Source organism: Cupressus sempervirens, chromosome 4 (assembly GCF_028749045.1).
Source record: "Cupressus sempervirens isolate cs-2001-9-10 chromosome 4, ASM2874904v1, whole genome shotgun sequence".
NCBI lineage: Eukaryota > Viridiplantae > Streptophyta > Pinopsida > Cupressales > Cupressaceae > Cupressus > Cupressus sempervirens.
Genome location: NC_143121.1, coordinates 571,292,036 through 571,312,962, shown reverse-complemented (window position 1 = coordinate 571,312,962; position 20,927 = coordinate 571,292,036). Strand labels below are relative to the sequence as shown.

Genomic DNA, 20,927 nt, shown 5'->3' with positions numbered 1-20,927 from the left:
ATGATTTTCCTAGAAACTTAGTGTACCCCAAAAAGGGTTATTAAAGGAGGTTATTAGATGACATTTTCATATTCTGGATGTTCTTAGTATTTGCATTTTCCTCAAACCCAATTGTGGAGGATGAGCAGGTTTGTTCAACAATAGACCTGGGGTGAAAACACACAGATGAATATTGGTTCGGAATAAATTGCTCACTAGCCAATGCTAATCTGGATTCACAGAAGATTCACAAATGTGCTGATTGATTCATGATTAATGAATTTGTGCCATAAGTATTGCAAAATCTGTTATATACTTGAGTATGCCTTGTTGCTGAGCTAAGTACTTTCCAATTGTATAAATCACACTTGTAGCTGTTACCATTTTCCATGTTAAACTCTGTCATCCCTTTGGGAAGGAGGCATTGAAGCTATAAAGAAATTTATTAATCTTTATTACTGATTTGGATCGACCCAGCCCTAGCCACTCCTTATGAGAGGTATTTCATATTACTAAAGGAGCTGGGGATAGTGGCATGAGAAAGATAAGAAAGCAATTCCTTTTATACTTGCTTATTTTTTAGAGCTGCTAAGTCCATTGCCCCTCTAAGGGGTAGAATATAGTGATTAAGATGCTGCCCAAGACCAAGGGAAACTTCATTAACTACACAAGCCGTCCTGTTTATGCATCAGTATCACTCTAAATTTGTGTGTAACAACAGGTTGGAGAAATACAGAAGTCTGACCTGCAGGGATTACAATGAAAACAATAATTTGTGAGGCCAAAAGTGACTAATTTGTCAAATTTCTGATGCATTCCAAAGTCTTTAAGGGTTGAAGTATTCAGATTTAGTGTTTACTGATTGTTTTTTTATGGTTTCCAAATTGCTTGACAAAACATTATTATATTTATGAGGTATATACCAGTGTGACATCCCCTTTCTGAAATAAGATTTGATAATAAATAATAAATAATTAAATTTAAATTTACATACATAATAATTTAATTAAAATTTGATTAAGTTTATTGGGTGATCAAAAGGCTTGAAAGGAAAAGATGCGACTCCCTCAAACATGAGATATAAAAGAGAGAAGAGAATTTCATTTGAGAGGGGAAAGGAGAAAGAAGAAAGAAGGGAGCATGGCAACTATGGAAGGAATAATGGAAGACAATTGGAATAATTGAAGACGGGTTGTGACTCCTTCAAAAGGTGGTAGTTTGGAAAAGTTGTTACTCTTTCAAAGGGCATAAAGGATGAACGATTGTGACTCTCTTGAAAGGTCGTAATAATGAAAGGTTGTCTCTCCCATCATGAGAATATATATAAAGGGGAGGTCATTTGTTGAAATTATGGAAGAGGGGATCATCATAGGGAAAGTAATCATAGTAAGTTCTATTGTGAGATATAAGACAATTCTGGTTTGCATAAAGGGAGCACCGGAATTAAGAAGGGGTTGATGGAAGAAGAAGGAAGTAACTTTTATAGGGGAGGCAATGATGTAGGGTTGTGGCCCATTTTGAAGAATGGTATTTGTGAAAGGGTGTGACCACTGAAAAGGGCAGGCATGGTGAAGAGGTATGAACCTTCTTCACAAAAGATAAAAAGAGGTGGGAAAGAAGAGAATGTACAGTATAATCAAAAGGAAAAAGATCAAAAACGAATAATGACAATTATTATTTATAATTGGTGTTTATCAAAGGAGGTGAATCGTATTATATTGCTGCAAGCATTTTATGAATTAAATACTGATTTGTGGAATATTGTATCTGAATTCTATTGAGCGATAATGAAGTCTTACATATTTATAGTCATTCCTTAATCACTCACTATTACCATTAACAGGACAGGTTGGATTTATCTACAAAAGAGAGTAAATACCTTGCAATGTGGGAGGTAAGTCCCAAGATGAGGTAATATATCATGAAACCTTGAGAGAAGAGTTCCGACATAGGTATGAATATATGTTTTGTAAACCTTGAGGAAGTAAATCCCCATCTTTCCTAAGGTTAATGTTTAGGAGAGAACTAAGATACTAGGGTTTAAGTATGTATTATGAATCAGTAATTGACAATTGTTTCTAACTTAAACTGATTTAAATGCATAGTGATGTAAGTTAATCATTAGGAATTGAAGCCTCCTCATAGGAAAAATTACAAATTGTCATTTCCAAGCACAATCCAAACCTTAGTTGGGCATTTCAAGGTAAATCAAGTTAAGTCCAAGTTGGGAACATTACAACAAGTTTGGGAAAAAAATTGGCACCAGTTATTACAAGTTTCTCGGCTTCCACTAAATTTTGAACCAAACATGCTTGTAAAGGAATTTATATGGTAAGGTCTCTCCCACAACTAGAAAATTTCATATGGCCAAGCATGTTAACAATACAATACATGTTAATTTCATATAAATCAGCATCTATGCCTCCTTTCATCTATAATGACCTCTTTGACAACTCAACTTTGTCAAGATGACCTTTATTGCCATTGTTTACCGAATATATTAAGAGAACTATTAAATTTTCCTATAGGTGAACTTAACTAATTATCTACCACCTTGCACAAATATATTACATCACTAGCCACCTGCATTGGAAGGACTGAGCCCCTCAATGGCATCTCTTGAGATCTAAAACTGAAATTCTAAATCCTTGTGTTTTCCTTAGCAATCAAGCACCCTACGGAAGTAAGAACCTTGCTTATATATAGCTATAATTAAATATTGGTGGTGCATTACATCCATCTATCCACCTATGATGGTACTACGACAAGGAAACACCTATGTGCTACTTATCTCCTTCATTGACAAATTCACCTTGGAATATTTTCCATCAAGATAGTAGTCCTCAAATTTGTTTCCTTAGAAGGCTCATAAGATGCACATAAGATGCACCTACTTTAGCCTCCTTCTCATATCAAGAGCAAGCCACATGAAATGAAATAGCCTTGGTAACCTTGTTTAACTTACACATTGAACACACCCATAACTCAACTGGAAGTTTGAACCCACGACCTTTCTATTCCACTTAGACTCCACAACACTCACTCAAAAAGTGGAATTACAAACAATGTAAAACTATGTTACATCCCAATTTTCGACCCAATTTAAAATGTTCATATAATCGTTGAGATTCGCATGAAGTCGTTGATAGTTAAATTTGTTATAATCCTGCGAAATGGTAAGATGGTTAGTCATTATAATTTCATATGAAGACAACATGCTAGTTGATTATTTATCATGAATTCATGGAATTGAAAAGGCGGTTAACCATTATGATTATTTATAATTAATAACTTGTTGTGGTAATATGATTTAATTTTGGAGAATTTCCTTGTAGGGAGCACGTCAAAGGGGTGACAGCATTGTCAGAAAAGAATTGGGCACAGGAGCATCACCATCATTGGGCAAATGGGTATGAATCGTGAATCACCATGGTTGAGGACCTAGCGACTGCATAACAGGATACACACAATAGACACACATGAACTATTAAATAAACATTTAAAATATTAGTTATTTTTAATTGATTAAAAATAATGCATACTTCAAATGGCTTTTGATTGACTTTTTCACCACATCATTATATTGTATACCTATGTACGTGCACATAGATATAGGAATAAAAGTGACACCATAATATTATTTTAATAAATAATATGATGCCACCTCATAAGTATATCTACGTGCAAGTAGATAGATATAAATTATGATTATCCTCGATTTAAAACTTCAAATCTTTTTCCATAATTATTCTTTTTCTTCTTGCTAAAACCAAAATGAATATTTGGCATATTTTATTGGCGATCAAGGGCCAAGTCTCTTCTTTATGAGTTACGGCTTCTTGGAAGCCAAAGAGACTTCGATACCTCTCATACTATGAAGCCAAGTGAGTCAAAAGGCATAATACATATCACCCAACTTCCTTTACATATCGCCTGACTTCTTTTCAGCATCCAACTTCTTTTTAGCACCTGACTTCTTTCTATAGTATGGATACCTCTGCAAATATTGTGCGATATCTCTGCAATTTACCATTGTTAATGATTGCATATTCCTTCCACGACTTGCCATTGATAATTTTCTGAAGACGTGATTGTTAATCACACTGGAATTTGCGTTTCTTCTATGAAGGGTGGGACTGATTGGTAGCATCCAACAAGACTCCTTTCTATTTCCACATTTTACCAACTAATGTGGTGTTCACAGTCCAAGCATTGAATTATGTTTTATTATTAGATATTGTTGCATTTCAATTTACTATAGCAATAAGATACAGTCTTGTATCATGATGCAAATCATCTTGCTTACATATCATCAGATAGACCTTCTCTAAGATAGAGCTGTTTATTATAAATAAAAGCCAAGTATCCATGACATGCTATCATATTTTAATCATATCTTATTTATAGCAATGAAAGTTAGAATCAAATGATATTTATTCTGCAAGTCTTAAAGATTACATTTGTCAGAATCACAAATTGTGATGAGCTGGAAACATATGATATTCTTATATCAGTTAAAGATCAACAGAAAGAGTTGGTTGCTCTGAGATTCAATAACCTGGGACTCACCCAACTGTATAGTCAAGGAAAAGGGTGAAGAGGTGTGAGAGAGGAATCTGCATTAGCATGAAAACAAAATTAAGATGTGACATAACAATTATTTAATATTCTAAAAGGAATCATTGGATAGCTCATGCATGTCCAATACATTCTTTGTTGCCAAGTCAAGTGGTGTGATTAAGTACCAGGATGCTCAGTGGCTGACAAGGTGTTCCATGTCTATTCCGGGTTGGGAGGGACTTTCTGGTTAGAAAAAGTGTGGAGATAAGTATGAGGCCCGTGGTTGGGAGGTTAAGCCCCTGACAATGTTTCCCCTCTCCACAAGACGTCAAGACCTGCATCAAATAAAGATAAGTTGAGTATTCAAACATTTATTGGTAATAGGTATTTTTACTTTTCTGATATTTATACAAATAGAAGATATGATGGATTAATTTATATCGTTGAATTCAATTATTTCCTTTAATGAATGCAACCTTTCTCCTCAATGTAATTGGTAACCATTTAGATCGGCTAACCTTCCAGTTGAATATGGAATATATCTATAGGATTGTTGTTTCAGTCCTTCATTTACAAGAATAATGATTATGAGCATATCTTCTAATCTTATGTTATTGCCACAATTAGCAATAGGAAGAAAAGTAATGAAACAGAGGTATCTGACACCCCAAACGATATAGTGGTATCTGATGTCCAAAATGATACAATGGTATCTGATGCCCTAAGTGTTACACTGGTATCTGATGCCCTAAGTGATACAATGGTATTTGATGCCCTAAGTGATACAGTGGTATCTGACACCCTAAATGATACAGTGGTATCTGATGCCCTAAATGATCCAATGGTATTTGATGCCCTAATTGATCCAGTGATATGTGATGCCCTAAATGATCAAATGATGATTGATGCCCTAATTGGTACAGTGGTATGCGATGCCCTAAATGATCCATTGGTAATCGATGCCCCAATTGATATAAGTGGTATTTAATGGTAATCATCATTTGATTTTGATATAGTGGTATTGGATGGTTGATATAGTGGTATTGGATGGTAATCGTCATTTGATCTTAAGTGGTATTTATGGACTAACTTGGGTGTTTGTAGAAGCATCCCTAGATTGATTTCGGTTTCGAAATTCCATGGTATGTAGATTTTAATTTCCATAATAAATTCAATGATGGTGTTCTCAATTGTTAGTTATGGAATTTCGTTTAACTGATTGTAACCGTTAATCTCATTCACATGAACGTAACTAATATAACTGTCTTCCTATGAAAATGAAATAATAATTGTATTTCTTTGATATGTTAGTTGTTAGTTAAGACCCGAGAAAAAGCGTTTGTTACAAACTAGAAATGTGCTTGAGAATCCTACAGGAAGACGTTGGCGAAAATGGAGTGGAAATATATCCACGTAACAATCTAATAAATTCAACTTTTCCTTTAAGAGTGAGCTTTTTACAAAATCCCACTCATTTTCCATTAAATGAAGAAGATATACATTTATTGTGATAATGTTTCCCTTCAATAAAGAGAGAAAATATTGAACTTCCAATGTTGACTCCTCAAAAGATATGCTTTGTTTATATCAATGAATATGCCAAAAAGTTGCAAAGGATGCTTCTTAGTAATTGAACCCTTAGCCCATCAAGCCAACATTTTACCATGCAATTTGGTTCTAATTCAATCTAAACTATGTTAATATCTCAAGTTTTGCCTCTATAACAAATGATTTGACCTAAGTTACTGGATTCACTCCAGCAACCCTCAAAGTCTAGTTTGATTGTACAAAGTTTCGCCATTGTCAAATTCTACCCAAAATCACCTACAGAGCTATGAATTTGCTGCAAATTTTGTCAAAGAAACCTGGACAGATTTTGCAGTGAATTTTGAAGAATTTGCTGCCCAAAGGCCAAACCGAGGCTGAATTTGTTCTGAAAACACTTTTTTAGATTTTTGTAAGTGTTTTGTTTTGCCTGATTTGGTCTATTTGATCCTCCCAACCCTATAGTGACCACTAAAAAGACCAAAAGGATGGTTTATGTCATCTATGCGTTTGTGAATGAAGATGAAAGCTTGCTTATAGAGGAAATCCAAATTGACAATATGTGACATCCAAATTGACGATTCTAGAGGAATTTCTTTAAAAAATATGTGATATCTTTTAATCCAGCGCTTAAAATTTCAACCTTAACGTTTGATCTAGCTTGGTTAGAAAACCTCTAACCAATACGAAACAAAAATTCAGATTACTCCACTTATCTTTTGACAATTCATTTCATTCTCAAACTGTCCCCTTGATATGGAAATATGTTCCATGCATGTGACCAAGCTAGTGTATCATGTTGTATGTATGGCTAAATGATGCAATTAATATCCTATTGAACTAAAACATAGATATGGTGGTGTATTTTACTATGTTGCTTTATTTTGTAAGGATAAACCCAAAACGAATCCGAACCCAACCCCTCAAAAAATTGGACAAATTTCAAACCTAAATCTTGAACCCACATCCGTATCGGAATCTAAACTGGCAACCCTAGAATATTTTCAATTCATCCTAGTTGAATGTAGGTATTTTAAGATGCAAGTTGATTCCATTTCAACCTACAGTAAGCCATATTCAAGTTTCAAAGCATGCCTACTTATACAAAAATGGAGATATAGTCTTTATTTTCTACTATAAATTTTCTTGAATGCACAAAAAGTGTAAGTTGCCAATCCTGGTATACGAATGAATACCTATTTACACATGAATGAGGGTATAGTCTTTACTTTCCAATATAATATTTATGGAATGCATAAAATAACTATGTTGTTAGTCCAAGTATACAAATAAATATAGGTAAAACAATATATTAACTTTTTCTTTAGGTATAGGTAGAAGATTGTCTACCTATAATACCAAAATCTAAATTATGGAGTATAAAAATGGTGATACTTGTGATTGTCAATGAACAAAGTATTTAAATACCTAGTAGTTTTCAAAAATTAAAAGACTCAAATCCATAACTCAAGAATTTATAAAATGTATATACATAATCAAAATTACGATAGTAATAATCTTCGTATTGCTCTTCATTGAGAACTTTGAAGTCTCATTTTCTTCAATTTCATTCAAAATATAATTAGCTAGAGTGACACTCCCACTAACCATGTCATGTGAAGAAGCTACCTTATCTCTACAAACATTGGCAAAATGTGCAGCTATACATCTAATTTGGAAAACTTGAGAGTTTGATCCCAACTCTTTGATGCCCCTATTGTAATCGAGTGTCTTATGCATTAAAAGAGATGCAAGTTGGAGTGCACAAAAACCAATTCTCAACATTTTTAGCACCCAACGAATTGTGCTTAACTAAGTGGATCGAGTGTGTACTCTAATTCTAGTCAATTGAAGAGCTGGCAACCTGTAGAATTGCATACAACATTTAAGATTACAAAATGTAAAACCAAAATATTTTAATTTATAACATACAACAACACATGGAAACAGAGTAAGTTAGAAAATAAAAAGATGTTTAGGAGAGCATGTTTATTGCAAAAGGCTGCAAGTAAGTCTTGGCCAAACATGTTCCAGCATTTATGAGCATCTATTTTGTACTTGCCTCAAAAAATGTAAACATTGTGATCCTTTGAACATATTAAGTGGCCAAACTCACTCACAACAATACTCTATAGATCTAAATTCAGGAATACTCTTTTAAACACAGTCTTATAGCTATTAACAATTTCTTCATACCTAAATAATGCCACCCTCATCAAAGAAAGTATCTCTAATCTATAATATATCAGAGACAACAAATTTCAAGAATTTCAAGAGATGCAATGGCATAGCCATCATGTTCCAATCGTCACTAATGATCTTTCACACACTTTTGTAAAATATTTCTATGTGATCACACCAATTGGCTCCTATTATGAATCTTTTATTTTCAACCATGGTGTCCATGTTGTTAGTGCAGGTATTTATTTTCCTAAGCATATATTAAGCTTGCTTAGGTCATATTAGAATGGTTAGTTAGGACATATGACATAATCCTACAATTACATGTGTTGCTCACACCTATCTTTGCATCGTTGAATGTCTCACCTTTCAGACTTATTTGCCACCTCCCCAAACCATTTCTTTGTCTTAACCAAAGTTGGCATAACTATGTATTTGGCATTTACCAAGTAGGTAAACTTCCCCCATTTTGGATTATTGAGAGTTACTATTCCTCTTGGAATTATATACCTCTATTTTTCTATATAAAAAGCCCTCACATTTACCATGATAAGATCACTAGCTCATATATTCGTAAGTGCTAGTTCAATACTAGGGATGTTGAGTTTGTTGATATCTAGATTCGTGTATTGCTTTCCTTTGGCCATTTTGAGCTCAAGTGGCTTCATGGCTAAATCTAACAAATCTTGTCATAAATTTCACCCCATTTGTATAAACATGCCTAACCATGTTGATAAAGGGCTAAGCGAATCTCAAAACATATTCCACACAAACCCGCCACTCACCAAATAGGACTAATGCTTTGATTTTTTTTGAATTCTTAGTATTTGATTTCCTCAATACCTCCAAAGAATTTTAATGACCATAGCGCTTGATGCATCTCACACCTTGACAAATAGTCTCAAAACAATAGTCTATGATGCAAATCAAGTTTCAACAAGCTAACATGGTGGAAAAGAAATTAAAATGTTGAAGAGTAGATGACATGTCACATATCAAATATTCAAAAAATTAAAAACTAGACCAAAAAAATTAAAATTCATTCAACAACTCCAAGTTGGAGAAGATGTTGAAACTAACTTGTGACATTTGGGGATTACTCACAAGCATTTCAAGTGCCTCAAACTCTTGTAGATTTCTTTAACTTGGTCAATCTCTATGCCATTCTTTTGCAATATCACCTTGAGAGAGTGGACACACATGGTGCCCAAAAAAGATATCCATACATACCTCCACTATAGAATCAACTTCCCTAATATTTTCAGTGTTGTCTATTGTACCTCGGAGAACATTTTTTGGACCCACTATTTCAATGGATTCTATGAGGATATACATCCTTTATTTGCTCCTCATAGTCTACTACCTTCAGAAACATCCCTTTAGGGGAGTCTACAATGACACTAACTAGTGATCGAATATTTGCAATATTTCGACATTGGCTATAATGCCAACAATAACCCCCAATATCGAGAAGTTAGTCAATCATCTCATATATCACCACAGAGGTGAGACTATATCAAATTTAAATGAACTCTTTGCTTTGGGAACAATTAAACTAGAAATATAAGCCATCTTGTATGAACAAAACAAACCAAAAATAACATTACAAATTTACAATCCTATACCTTTATTAAACAAAAAAAAACAGCAATTTAGCATATATTGAATAAAATTAGCTTTAAAAAAATGAAAATTCTTCAAAACTTGGAAAAATGTGAGATTCATTCACCTTTGATAGATAAATCTTTCATGTCAAGATTTTTTCCCTTCTTAGTCTAGGTTTTCTTCTCTTATAGCCCTCATCTTCAAATGAAAATGCAAGAACCTTAAAAACCAACAATGGCAACTTGGAGTCAAAAAAGGTTATTTTGGTCACGTGTGTTTGTGAAATGACACAAATTAAGTCATATCCCCTCCCTTTAGTGTGAACTGATTTTTTTAGGCACTTCTAATTGAAATGATTAAGACACGTCTTTTTTTATTTTGGACATCTATCCCCAGTTTCCCCTGAAACTACCTAGGGTCTCCCCCCAAGCACACCAAGTTCCCTATCTATCCTTCAAAATGAGTGACAAGGAACCCAAAATAGCTAGGAGAAACTGTAGATGAACCTAGAGCCATCCTAGCCCTAAACCAAACATATATAGCTATGGGAGGGTTCTAGGTGAACCCTACAACATAGCAAAATAATCATATCCAATAAATGCATGTATGCATACATATAAAAATAGATGGAAGACAATATTAGGAATTGCAAGACCATTGGCTCGCCAAGTCAAATTGTCATGGACTCGCAAGCTAGTAGAATCTTTGGCTGGGACAAGGGAGTTTGGGCTACAACTTTGAACTTTTGGGCTAGAACTCAATAGTTTTGGGCTATAATTTTTATACCTAGCTGGAAACACCCAGCCACTTAAGAAAAAAAAAATTGGTTTTCTTCATTTCATTCTGCTCTTTGGTAGCCAAAACAGATCTACATTGTGAAATAGGATTTGAAGAAGACAAGCACAAGAAATTAGAGAATGATTTATTTTTGTTATTTCAAACTACGCCTTTCTTCTTTGCCAAGTTTTTTGCAAAGTCCTAAGTCCAAGTCCTATTTTGAGTTGCCAAGTTTGAGTTTTTAAACTTTGTGTGGATGTGTGTATGTGTGTGTGTGTGTATATATATATATAGACAGATATATAGAGATATGTATACACACACACACACACACACACACACACACACACACACATATATATGTCTAAATATGCGTGCGCGCGCACACGTGTGTAAGATAAATAGTAGTTGCATTTAGGTTGATAATACACACGCACAAGGAGAGAAATAGAGAATGTATTTTGATCCACTTTGTGGTAACTAGTATGTATAATGTAAAGGCATAGAGTGTAACATCTAAAGCATTCCAAACCACCTTAACAAATGATCTATTCCATGGACAGTCAGTAATGAGTTGCAAACTATCCTTTGCTCGTACTGAACATCCAAATGCAATTTCGAATAATAGAAGTAAGAGGCCAGTCAAGTATTATAAATGATTAGCAACCACATTGTACTCCACATGGAGAGATTAGATGTGATGAACCCTACCAGTTCAACCCCATTGTTGTACTTTTTTAAAATTTAATTTCCTTTCTTTTATATGATCTTTCAGAATCATACAGAAGTTGCAGAATGAGGGTTTTTTGGTTTTGGAAATTCAATTAGAGTTCTCCAAACAATGACAAGTTAAGATTCAAATATAATAATTGAATACTGGGGGAAAAAAAAATTGACGCTTACTTCGAACATACCCATGTCCAAAGCCTAATTTTATTGAAGCAATAGATCACAGTGTTGGAAATTACCTATACTCCACGGAGTTTCCAAGATGGGGACAGTTAAGGGGATGGAGACGGGTTTCTGGTATGGGTATGGGTCGAAGCCAAAATTTAGGGGACGGGAACTTAGGGGACGACAATTAAAAACATAGGGGGTTTTTCTATATAGAGACAAAACTCAAATATGGATAACATAACATTGATAAAGTTAAACCATTCATCATAAACATTTAAAGGTAAGAAGCTCAATACATTGATACAATTACAATGCACATGTAGCATAAGTATAACAAATTGAAATTAAAAAAAAATCATACTAAGTACTCTCATAAATCATAATTCATTGCAATATATATGACGTAAATGTAGCAAAATGCCCAAAGGCTCCAAGTATCATGCATGACATATATGATAAACAATATTAATAACTAATAGGATGTCACATGAAATCTAAAATAAAATCCATAATGTATCTGCAAATGTCAAATAATAAATGCCATTGCCAAATATATGGCAGCCTACAGGCTATCCTCTACAAATCTATATCTATGTTTGTTTACCGTACTCGGTAAAGAAACAATGCATATAGATAATAGAACAGAATAACAGATAAGAATAGCAGAACTCCTTCGATTATATTCGCATATGCCAAGATATTACATTCGGTTCTGATCTAATGATTACAATGATCCCGAAGGGAGATATAAATACTATCTGAGGAACCTTCTCGAAAGTATCCGTCGGCCACACACAACATGTCAACTACAATAATAGAACCTTTCGGATACATCCCGATACCTGTCGGCCTGATGGCATACATACCGATACACTGACGGAACCCTCCCAATACCTCGTCGGGAACCTCCCGATACCCCGTCGAGAACATCCTAATACACCGTCGGGAACCTCCCGATACCCCGTCAGGAACATCCTAATACACCATCAGGAACATCTCAATACACTAACGCATACATCCCGTTACCCTGACGGGTACATCCCGTTACATTATTTCCTGACGACAATGTCTAAATCTAAATCAGCACCATCATACTCTGAGTAAGTGGTAGCTATAGGCAGAGGGTCCTCATCTAATGGAACCCCAACCAATCCTAGAAGTGTGCATCGCATCCTTGGGATTAACATCCCAACGTAGTGCTAAAGTCTGATGATATTGAGGAGTCTGTCGAACACATAGACGCAAGACATTGTAAACAGTCACTAACTTCTCCAATTGTTTAGAGGAAAGGTTTTTCCTTTTTACTGATTGGATGAAGCTATATGTGGACCAATTCCTCTCAGAAGCAGAGGAATTTGCAACCTGTGAAAGAAGACGAATGGAAAAAACTCTCTGCTCAGGTGCATCTCTATCATGCCACGCCCACCATCCAATAGGGTCCCTTTGAACTAATGTAGCTCTATCTATCTTGGCCTTAAGCCTACCAAATGTTGGACCACGAAGATTGGCAAAGTCAAGCCACTGCTCCTAAAGAATACTAGCATCAGTGTCATTAAACATTTTTGTAAGGGCCTTGAAGAAGCCCTCCTTCACCTATGTTGAACAAATTAAAAACATATTACATTAGTAAAATTACCAAATGTCAACTAAAGCAATTAGAAATTTAAATTGAAATTGAAAACTAAAACAAAATAGTTGAGATTTTAGAATAGAGACTCACCTCCTCATCCCTAGATGGAGACACTCCCTGGCCTTGGTGCATACCATTTAGGATCGACTACATAGGCTGCCATATGAAGTGGAGTGTTCATTATGTTCCACCTCATTACAATGGGATTAACTTGCTCCTCATAAAACACCAAATTTGGGTCCTTGGCATGAATAACATGCTTGATCTGCCCAAGCATGCTATCAAACGTCTCATAAATCTCTCCCAGGCTAGGAGAGTCTGTATCAACATATCTAATGACCACTATAATAGGCTGAATGAAGGACCAAATGTAACTGAAAAATGCAATCAATTAGTGATTACTAAATTACATATGAGAAACATCATTAATAATAAAATCGGCAAATGTTAAAATCAGAAATAATTTTATTTTTTATCAAATAAGGAAATAGCAATTATTAATATTAATTTATCTAAGCTTTTTACCTCATTGTGGTCCACCAATTTTCATCCAATATTTTTTGTTTCACACTTCTTCCATCTGGGGTGCCTGATTCATGCCACCTATTCCACTCCATATTGACCACCATGGATTGTAAGGCTTCTTGGACCTCAAGCATCTTGTCCAACAAAATGAAGTAGCTAGCATATCTAGTCTCCATAGGCTTGAGGAATTCTTTCTTTGAAAATGTTCTAAATAATGCAAGAGATATGTGATGATTGCAAATAAATATTTGCACATCTCTAGCCTCACATACCATCAAACCAGCTGACTTACACACCCGAGCTGAATCAATGACTACTTGCACAACATTTTGAGGTCCAACCTCTTCTATAGCATCCTTCAAAATCTGAAATTGAAAGGATTCATCCTTCTTTTTCCCTAAACAATCAATAGCTCTAAAAAAATAAGATCCTGTTGTGCTAGTGACAATAATATTGATTAGTGGCCAATGTTTGATATCGGTCCACCCATCCATGATGATAGAGCATCTATTGGTCATCCATGTTTGTCTCATTTTCTTCATTAAAATACTTACTTTTGAATACTCTTTATCAAGGATAGTGGTGCATAGTTTTGTCTCACAAGTGGTACAAATGATGGACCAGTAGCATATATATCTTTGCACATTTGTTTATAACATGAGGAATGTGTAACATGGTATGGTATGCCATGAGCAACAAGGAACCTACCAATAGATTCTTCAGCCTTCTTTTTTGCAGCCACATTAAACAAATCAGCAACATTAGTCTCTCTTTTATTCTCCTTTCCCTTTCCTCTAGCAGTGCTGGTTGTGTTTGTGCCCGTGGGGATTGTGCTACTCATAGGCATAGTGACTTGCACATTCTCTGTTGGACTCCCCATTTTCAGCCCATCCCTGTCCATGTGCAATCTAGTGGCCTCATTTTTTTCCCCTTGTGTGATCAATTTACATCCTTTAACCCCTCGTCCACCTATCCATAAAAGGTGGCAATACACTCTAGTGTAGCTCCCAAAATAATGTTTGTGACATATATTCTACTCTCAGTCCCTACTACCCCGTGTATTTTTCTTCTTATCCTTGTCCACTTTTGTGGCTAATTGTAGGAGAGGTTTCTTTGGGTCAAATGGACCTTTGGCATATTTTTTGAGAGCATGGGAAGGGCACTCAAAAGGATTTGGATTTGAAGTTGCTGCTATTGCATGATCACCCACATTAACAGAAGCACCTATGGCTAACCGAGACCTTTTAGTTTTTCTTTGTGATCTATGAGTTTCTTCCATAACTTCTAGGCTATGACTAGCACTACTTCCCTCGTACTCACTCTCACTACTGCTGCTCATACTTTTAGATTTTGCAATGGGATGTACTGCTGTAAGTAATCACAAAAAAAAAGATATCAAAGTTTCCTTCAAAATGCCCTCTTTTTGAGATGAAAAAATTGGAAAATGACAACAAATAGCTACAAAGTTTTAAAAAAGCAAAAGCAAAATGAAATACATACATGGAATAAAGGAGTAAATGCAAAACATCCCTTTGGAACTTCAAAACGCAATCTTAGCTCACTATTATTGCTACTCTATGCTTTCCTGTTGCTCTTAACAAATTTGTCAAAACTAAAAATGAGAAGAAGTTAAAATGTTAATGTTTTAAAGGTCACAATAGGGTTTCACATATTTTAGAAACCTCCAGACACAATGTGGGGCCCGCTAGCAAAGAAAAATAATAATAATAATTGCCTCTTTGTGTTTTGACGTTGTCCCGTTTCCACTAGGAAATTTGGGATGGCATTCTCTCTGTATTGTCGTACCCGGTATGGTGATGTGTTTCATCGTTTCCATCTGGGGCAAGGAAACGCCATTTCCAGTACCGTTTCCGATTGATGCAATTTGGGGACGGCATCGAGGACGGGAAAAATCCGCCCCCACGACCCCATTCCGTCTCTGGTATGGGATCGGGCCAAAAAAGGCCAGGGACATGTCCCGTGGAGCACTGGAAGTTACAAATCTGAATTAATTCCAGCAAACAACAAATGTTCATATATGCTCTTATTTAAACAGCAGGACACCCAAACAGTGGTAGATGACGTCAAGGTAATGAGCAGCTGTGTTGAGAAAAGAGACCTCAAAACCACAGTAAAAATTAACGACAGCAATAATTGAATAAGAAACCACAGTGAAAATACAGCCTGTAGAAACCCAGATCTGCAATATAACAGTTCCAATTTGACCTCTGAAATGAAGCCAACCAGCTGCAACAATTCATTTGATCTTTCACAAACTCAAAGTCCCTGTAATCCTACAAAGTATGCATTCTCAGGAAGACTCCAAACCCTAGCCACCATAGCAAGGATGAATGAATCAGGGCAAAAAAGTGTGTAAAACAATACTCTTTCCAAGAGCAAAAACGGCCCATATAGAGCTGGCATCCAACCTAATTAGGGTTGGAAAAACCCTTTTCACCCTAATTTCCCTTTTCCACTTAGGCGCCCAGCTTAGGAGAACTTTATTTTTAAGTTATAAAAATTAAAATGACTTAATAAGTCATTTAATTTTAATTTATTAAAAAGTCTATAATTGCCTGCAAGAACTTTATAGAAATTCATAACTCCCTCAAAACAACTTGGAAATTGAATCCGATCTTAGCGAGTCCACCCAGTGAATCCAAGACTAAGTCTACAAATTTCACTTGGTCCCTAAAAAATAGAAAACCCTAAAAAGTTGCATGCCACTGAACACCAAGTCTCACTCTTACTCTGACTGGCCTAGAGTAGGGACATCACATTAGAGACAGCCTCCTAACCACTTCTAAGAAATCTACTGTTTTGGTAGTTATTATACTATGATAAAGAAATATAATAAATCTTGAGATATTTCCCATTCAAGATCAAATTAAAACATCCCATGACCAAATTATTAATAAATATTTATTTATACTTTTAAGAACTATGTATAAATACAGCAAAAAAAATTTGTATCAATAACTGATGGGGATGATGGAATTGCAACTCAATTCAGTCTTGTTCATGCCAATTGCCAACTAGCTATTGTGAGGAAAACAGAGAAGAGATCTCTTAGACCACTTCTGTCATGAATACACCACATATAACCATGCAACATAACTAAACTTTGGGCATATTTTAGGAACATAAAGTTAAGCTGAGAAATGTCAGGATGTGTTCATAGAATTATGAGTTTCAAACTAGTGCAAATAGAGAAAAAAGTATTGTCAATATTTATTGCATTTAATGTTCACAAAATTATGAGTTTCCAGTTAGCATACATGGAGAAAAGTATGTCAAAATTTATTGAATTTACTAACATATAGGTTTAAGAAGCAATGTTTCCTACTTTCACAATAAACAGCAGAGTTATGAGCGTACTTCCTTTGCTTCCATTACCAGATCTAATAACACAACTGATCAGCATACACACTAAGCTTGCTACATGACATGGAAAATCTCAATGTTACTGGGTTCATCCTATGGTTTAAATTTATGCCAGCTCTATAACTAGATTTTGCAATGTCTATGACCATAAATACACACCTTTTTCATATCTGATGCAAAAAGCTCGGGTGCTTTTCCATATGTTCCCATATTCATCCTTATATCAATAAGGTTGAAGTCTAACATCTCTTTTTGTTTATTCTGGACCAAATTAAAAAGCTCTCCAAATTTGTCTTTCATAGTGATCTCACGGAATGCATTGCGACAGCAATCAGTAACTGATTCTGGAAAACAAATCACCGTTTGATCAATGTCCATCCTGTTGTGAAGGCTTTCAGAAATACCATTATTTTCCTTGTTTTGTTCATCTGTCTCTGTATTCTTATTACAGGGTTCCACTGCCTCAGAATAACGTGCCAAAAGTGATGTAATGACTTCCTGCATAGCATTCAGTTAAAGTTTTCAGAGAAAATAGCGGAGGAATCCAAATTGGACCTGAATGGAAATGGCATGAAAAGTCTTTTTCAGAACCCGTGATGAAGGGTTTTACAACGATATACGAGGGAGATGGAGAAGATACATTTATAACCAAGTCCATGAAGCAACCAAACGTTGTAGCTTTACCTTAGCAGTAGAAGCATCTTTTCTAAGTATGGATAAGAGCGTCTCCTTGGCCAATTCAGGAGGTCTGCATGAAAGGGATTTTGCAATGCACTTTCTTACTCCCCTTGCATTTATGTTTCTTGTTTTTGACACCTGATCCAGTGCTTCAATCCAACGCACATGTTGTCTTCCCATATTTACTTGTTTACTTTCTATTCTTTGACTTAATTAAGCAATGTGCTCTGAATGCCTGGCCTTGAAAATCTACTCAAAGGTGGTAATGATGTCCCCTCGAGAACCTGAAAACCAAAGGACAAAGTCAATTAAGAATCTTTTTTGACAGCTGATTCAATTCTTCAAAATTCAAACCAATGCACTTACCATCTATTTCCCATCTTTAATTGATTACTGTCTTCTCTTGAACATAAGTGAATGTGCCCTAAATGCCTGATCTAGATAATCTACTTAAAGGTAGTTAAACTGTCTCCTCAAGAAACTTTTATGCCTGACAATGGCAGGAGATGTATAGAAATCTGACTAAGCAAATCAACAAGAAGATGAATTGCTAAAGGTAAAATTTGTAGATCAGTTTATATTTTTTCTTGCCTAGATATAGTTAGCTATAATCTAGACTGTCTTCAGCCTGCTACTAATCTCGCTCTTCAGTAATCTACAAATAGGTGGTTTCCTCATCTTTAATAGCTCCTTGTTGGACTGATTTCAATCTCTTTAAGTATTTTTTCTTGCATCTATGTTTGCTCGACAAACATTTCTTTTCCCAGTATTTAGCTATATTATTTAACAGTTCACATTAAGCATATAAAATTAGATTATTACAGTAAGAGGAAAATGTCTAGTATTTCTTCACAGATATATGGTTTATTAATTATTAAAAATGCAAAGAAAAGAGGTAACAGTTGTGCAATAAATTCCATGGAGAAGGCAATGCATGGAATATATGAACCTAGTTGTTGACATTTAATACAGCAACTTTGAAGGTAAGTGTTGTCAGGAAAAACAATTAGCAACACTCATAATAATTGTTCCAGAACATTAGCTATTGTACCGACTCAACCATTCCATATCATTGCTTTGATTCTAACTTACCATTGCGATACAAAGAAAATGAAGTCTAGCACGAGGAAGGATCAGAAGCAAGAGAGAGTGTGCTTGGGCTTAAAGTGAAAAGAATCAACAAAAAAACAGGTAAAAACTTCAAATAGCAGACAAAACCCTGAAAACATCTAGGCTTGCCTGCATAATAGCATTGTACACATAGTCGATTATTGAACCAGAATCACATAGCAGCAATATAGAGAAAACTATAACAGCATATGAACAGATGACACATATTTATTCTGGGAAAAACTCTCTACACTGAGGGAAACAACCCAGCCATGCCTAAAGACAATTCCTTTGTTGAGTTCTCAAAATAAGTACAAGATGAAAGCTTATGATTGATGTGTTCACACGGTCAATCAATAAGCATGCAATTACAAAATCTCCAACTTGTTCTCCAATTTATCCAACATATACAATTTTAAAGTCTTTAACTTGTTCTCCAACTTCTCTAACATATACAACTTCTCATATTTGTGATACAAGAAGCTCCCGATATATAGATTGGAAACTTTAGCTATTCAAATAGTAAAAACTTCAAATAGCAGAAAAAACCCTGAAAACATCTAGGCTTGCCTGCATAATACTATTGTACACATAGTCAATTATTGAACCAGAATCACATAGCAGCAATATACAGAAAACTAGAACAGCATATGAACAGATGACACACATGTTTATCCTGGGAAAACCCTCTACACTGAGGGAAAAAACCCAGCCATGCTTAAAGACAGTTCCTTTATTAAGTTCTCAAGATAAGTACAAGATGAAAGCTTATGATTGATGTCTTCACACAGTCAATCAATAAGCATGTAATTACAAAGTCTCCAACTTGTTGTCCAACTTATCCAACATATACAAGTTTAAAGTCTTTAACTTGTTCTCCAACTTCTCTAACATATACTACTTCTCATATATGTAATACAAGAAGCTCCCAATATATAGATTGGAAACTTTAGCTATTCAAATACAAAATATCATAGTTAGATAGGTTCTTATCTTGTTTGATAAGATTAGTTGCCCACTATATCAAAAGATAAGGTACAAGCATACCACTGATCATAAAGTTTCCCAATATGAGCATATAAGATAAGGTATAAGTGTCCCACTATCATATTTGCCCACTATGATTAGATTAGATTAGATCTGATCTTATCTTCATAGTTGCCCACTATGTCATAAGATAAGATACAAGTATCCCACTATGAGCATATGGTGGGATTCAACTATAATAAGCATGGATTTTCAGGTCTTTATTGCAGCTGCAGACTTGCAGGTCATCACAGGTAGAAAGATCTGACTTGCAGCTATCTCAGACTATGACACACATAAGCTCCAAGGATACATCATATCTAACAGCTTATTTAACTGAACGGCAATATGCAAGCTTTAGTCCATAGTAGAAAAACTTGGTGGGCAATATCTTATCTAATAATAGTGGGCAAACATGACAGTGGGACACTTGTACCTTGCCTTATCATATGATAAAGTGGGCAACTATGAGGATGAACTTATAGTGGGCAACTATGATTGTGGGCAACTAATTTTATCAAACAAGATAAGATTTTATCTAATCATAGTGGGCAACAATGATATTTGTATTTGAATAACTTAAGTTTTCAATCTATATAGTGGGAGCTTCTTGTATCACAATAGAGAAATTGTATAAGTTGTTCCTCAAAAGGGAGGAATGAGCAGTTGCACTGTTTGAATTTTTGCAGCAGCTGGGTAATAATTTCCTTTCACTATGTCTGGGCATGTTAGAGAAGATGTTGAAGTTAAGCTGACTATGTTGTCATTGTCTCACACTTGAGGGAAAGATATGAAGATCAAAATCTGAAAAGGCAGTACTAAATCAATCGACAATTAAGCGATAAGTAATTATAAGTTTGTACCTTGAATTATAATCACATACAATTCATACAATAGTATTGAGAATAGTGAATCATTTTGTTTTAAGCATTGATTCATATAATTATTTTAAGGATAGTTTGATACTGTCGACTATTACTAATTTCTCATTGTTGCAGGATCAAATCAAGAAGCTTGACAGGGAGGGAGA

At 35.0% G+C, this 20,927-nt stretch overlaps 1 protein-coding gene across 1 annotated transcript in view; it reads right to left on the bottom strand.

Annotated features, from left to right (window-relative positions):
- Positions 1-20,927, bottom strand: part of LOC149562480 (uncharacterized) — a 75,155-nt gene that overhangs the window by 7,958 nt on the left and 46,270 nt on the right. Inside the window, exons 2-3 of the mRNA XM_089825970.1 lie at positions 17,768-18,045; positions 17,243-17,581 (exon numbers count right to left, since the gene is read on the bottom strand). Coding sequence (XP_089682096.1) covers positions 17,243-17,581; positions 17,768-17,941 — 513 coding nt within the window. The 5' untranslated portion in view covers positions 17,942-18,045. The remainder of the gene's footprint in view (positions 1-17,242; positions 17,582-17,767; positions 18,046-20,927) is intronic.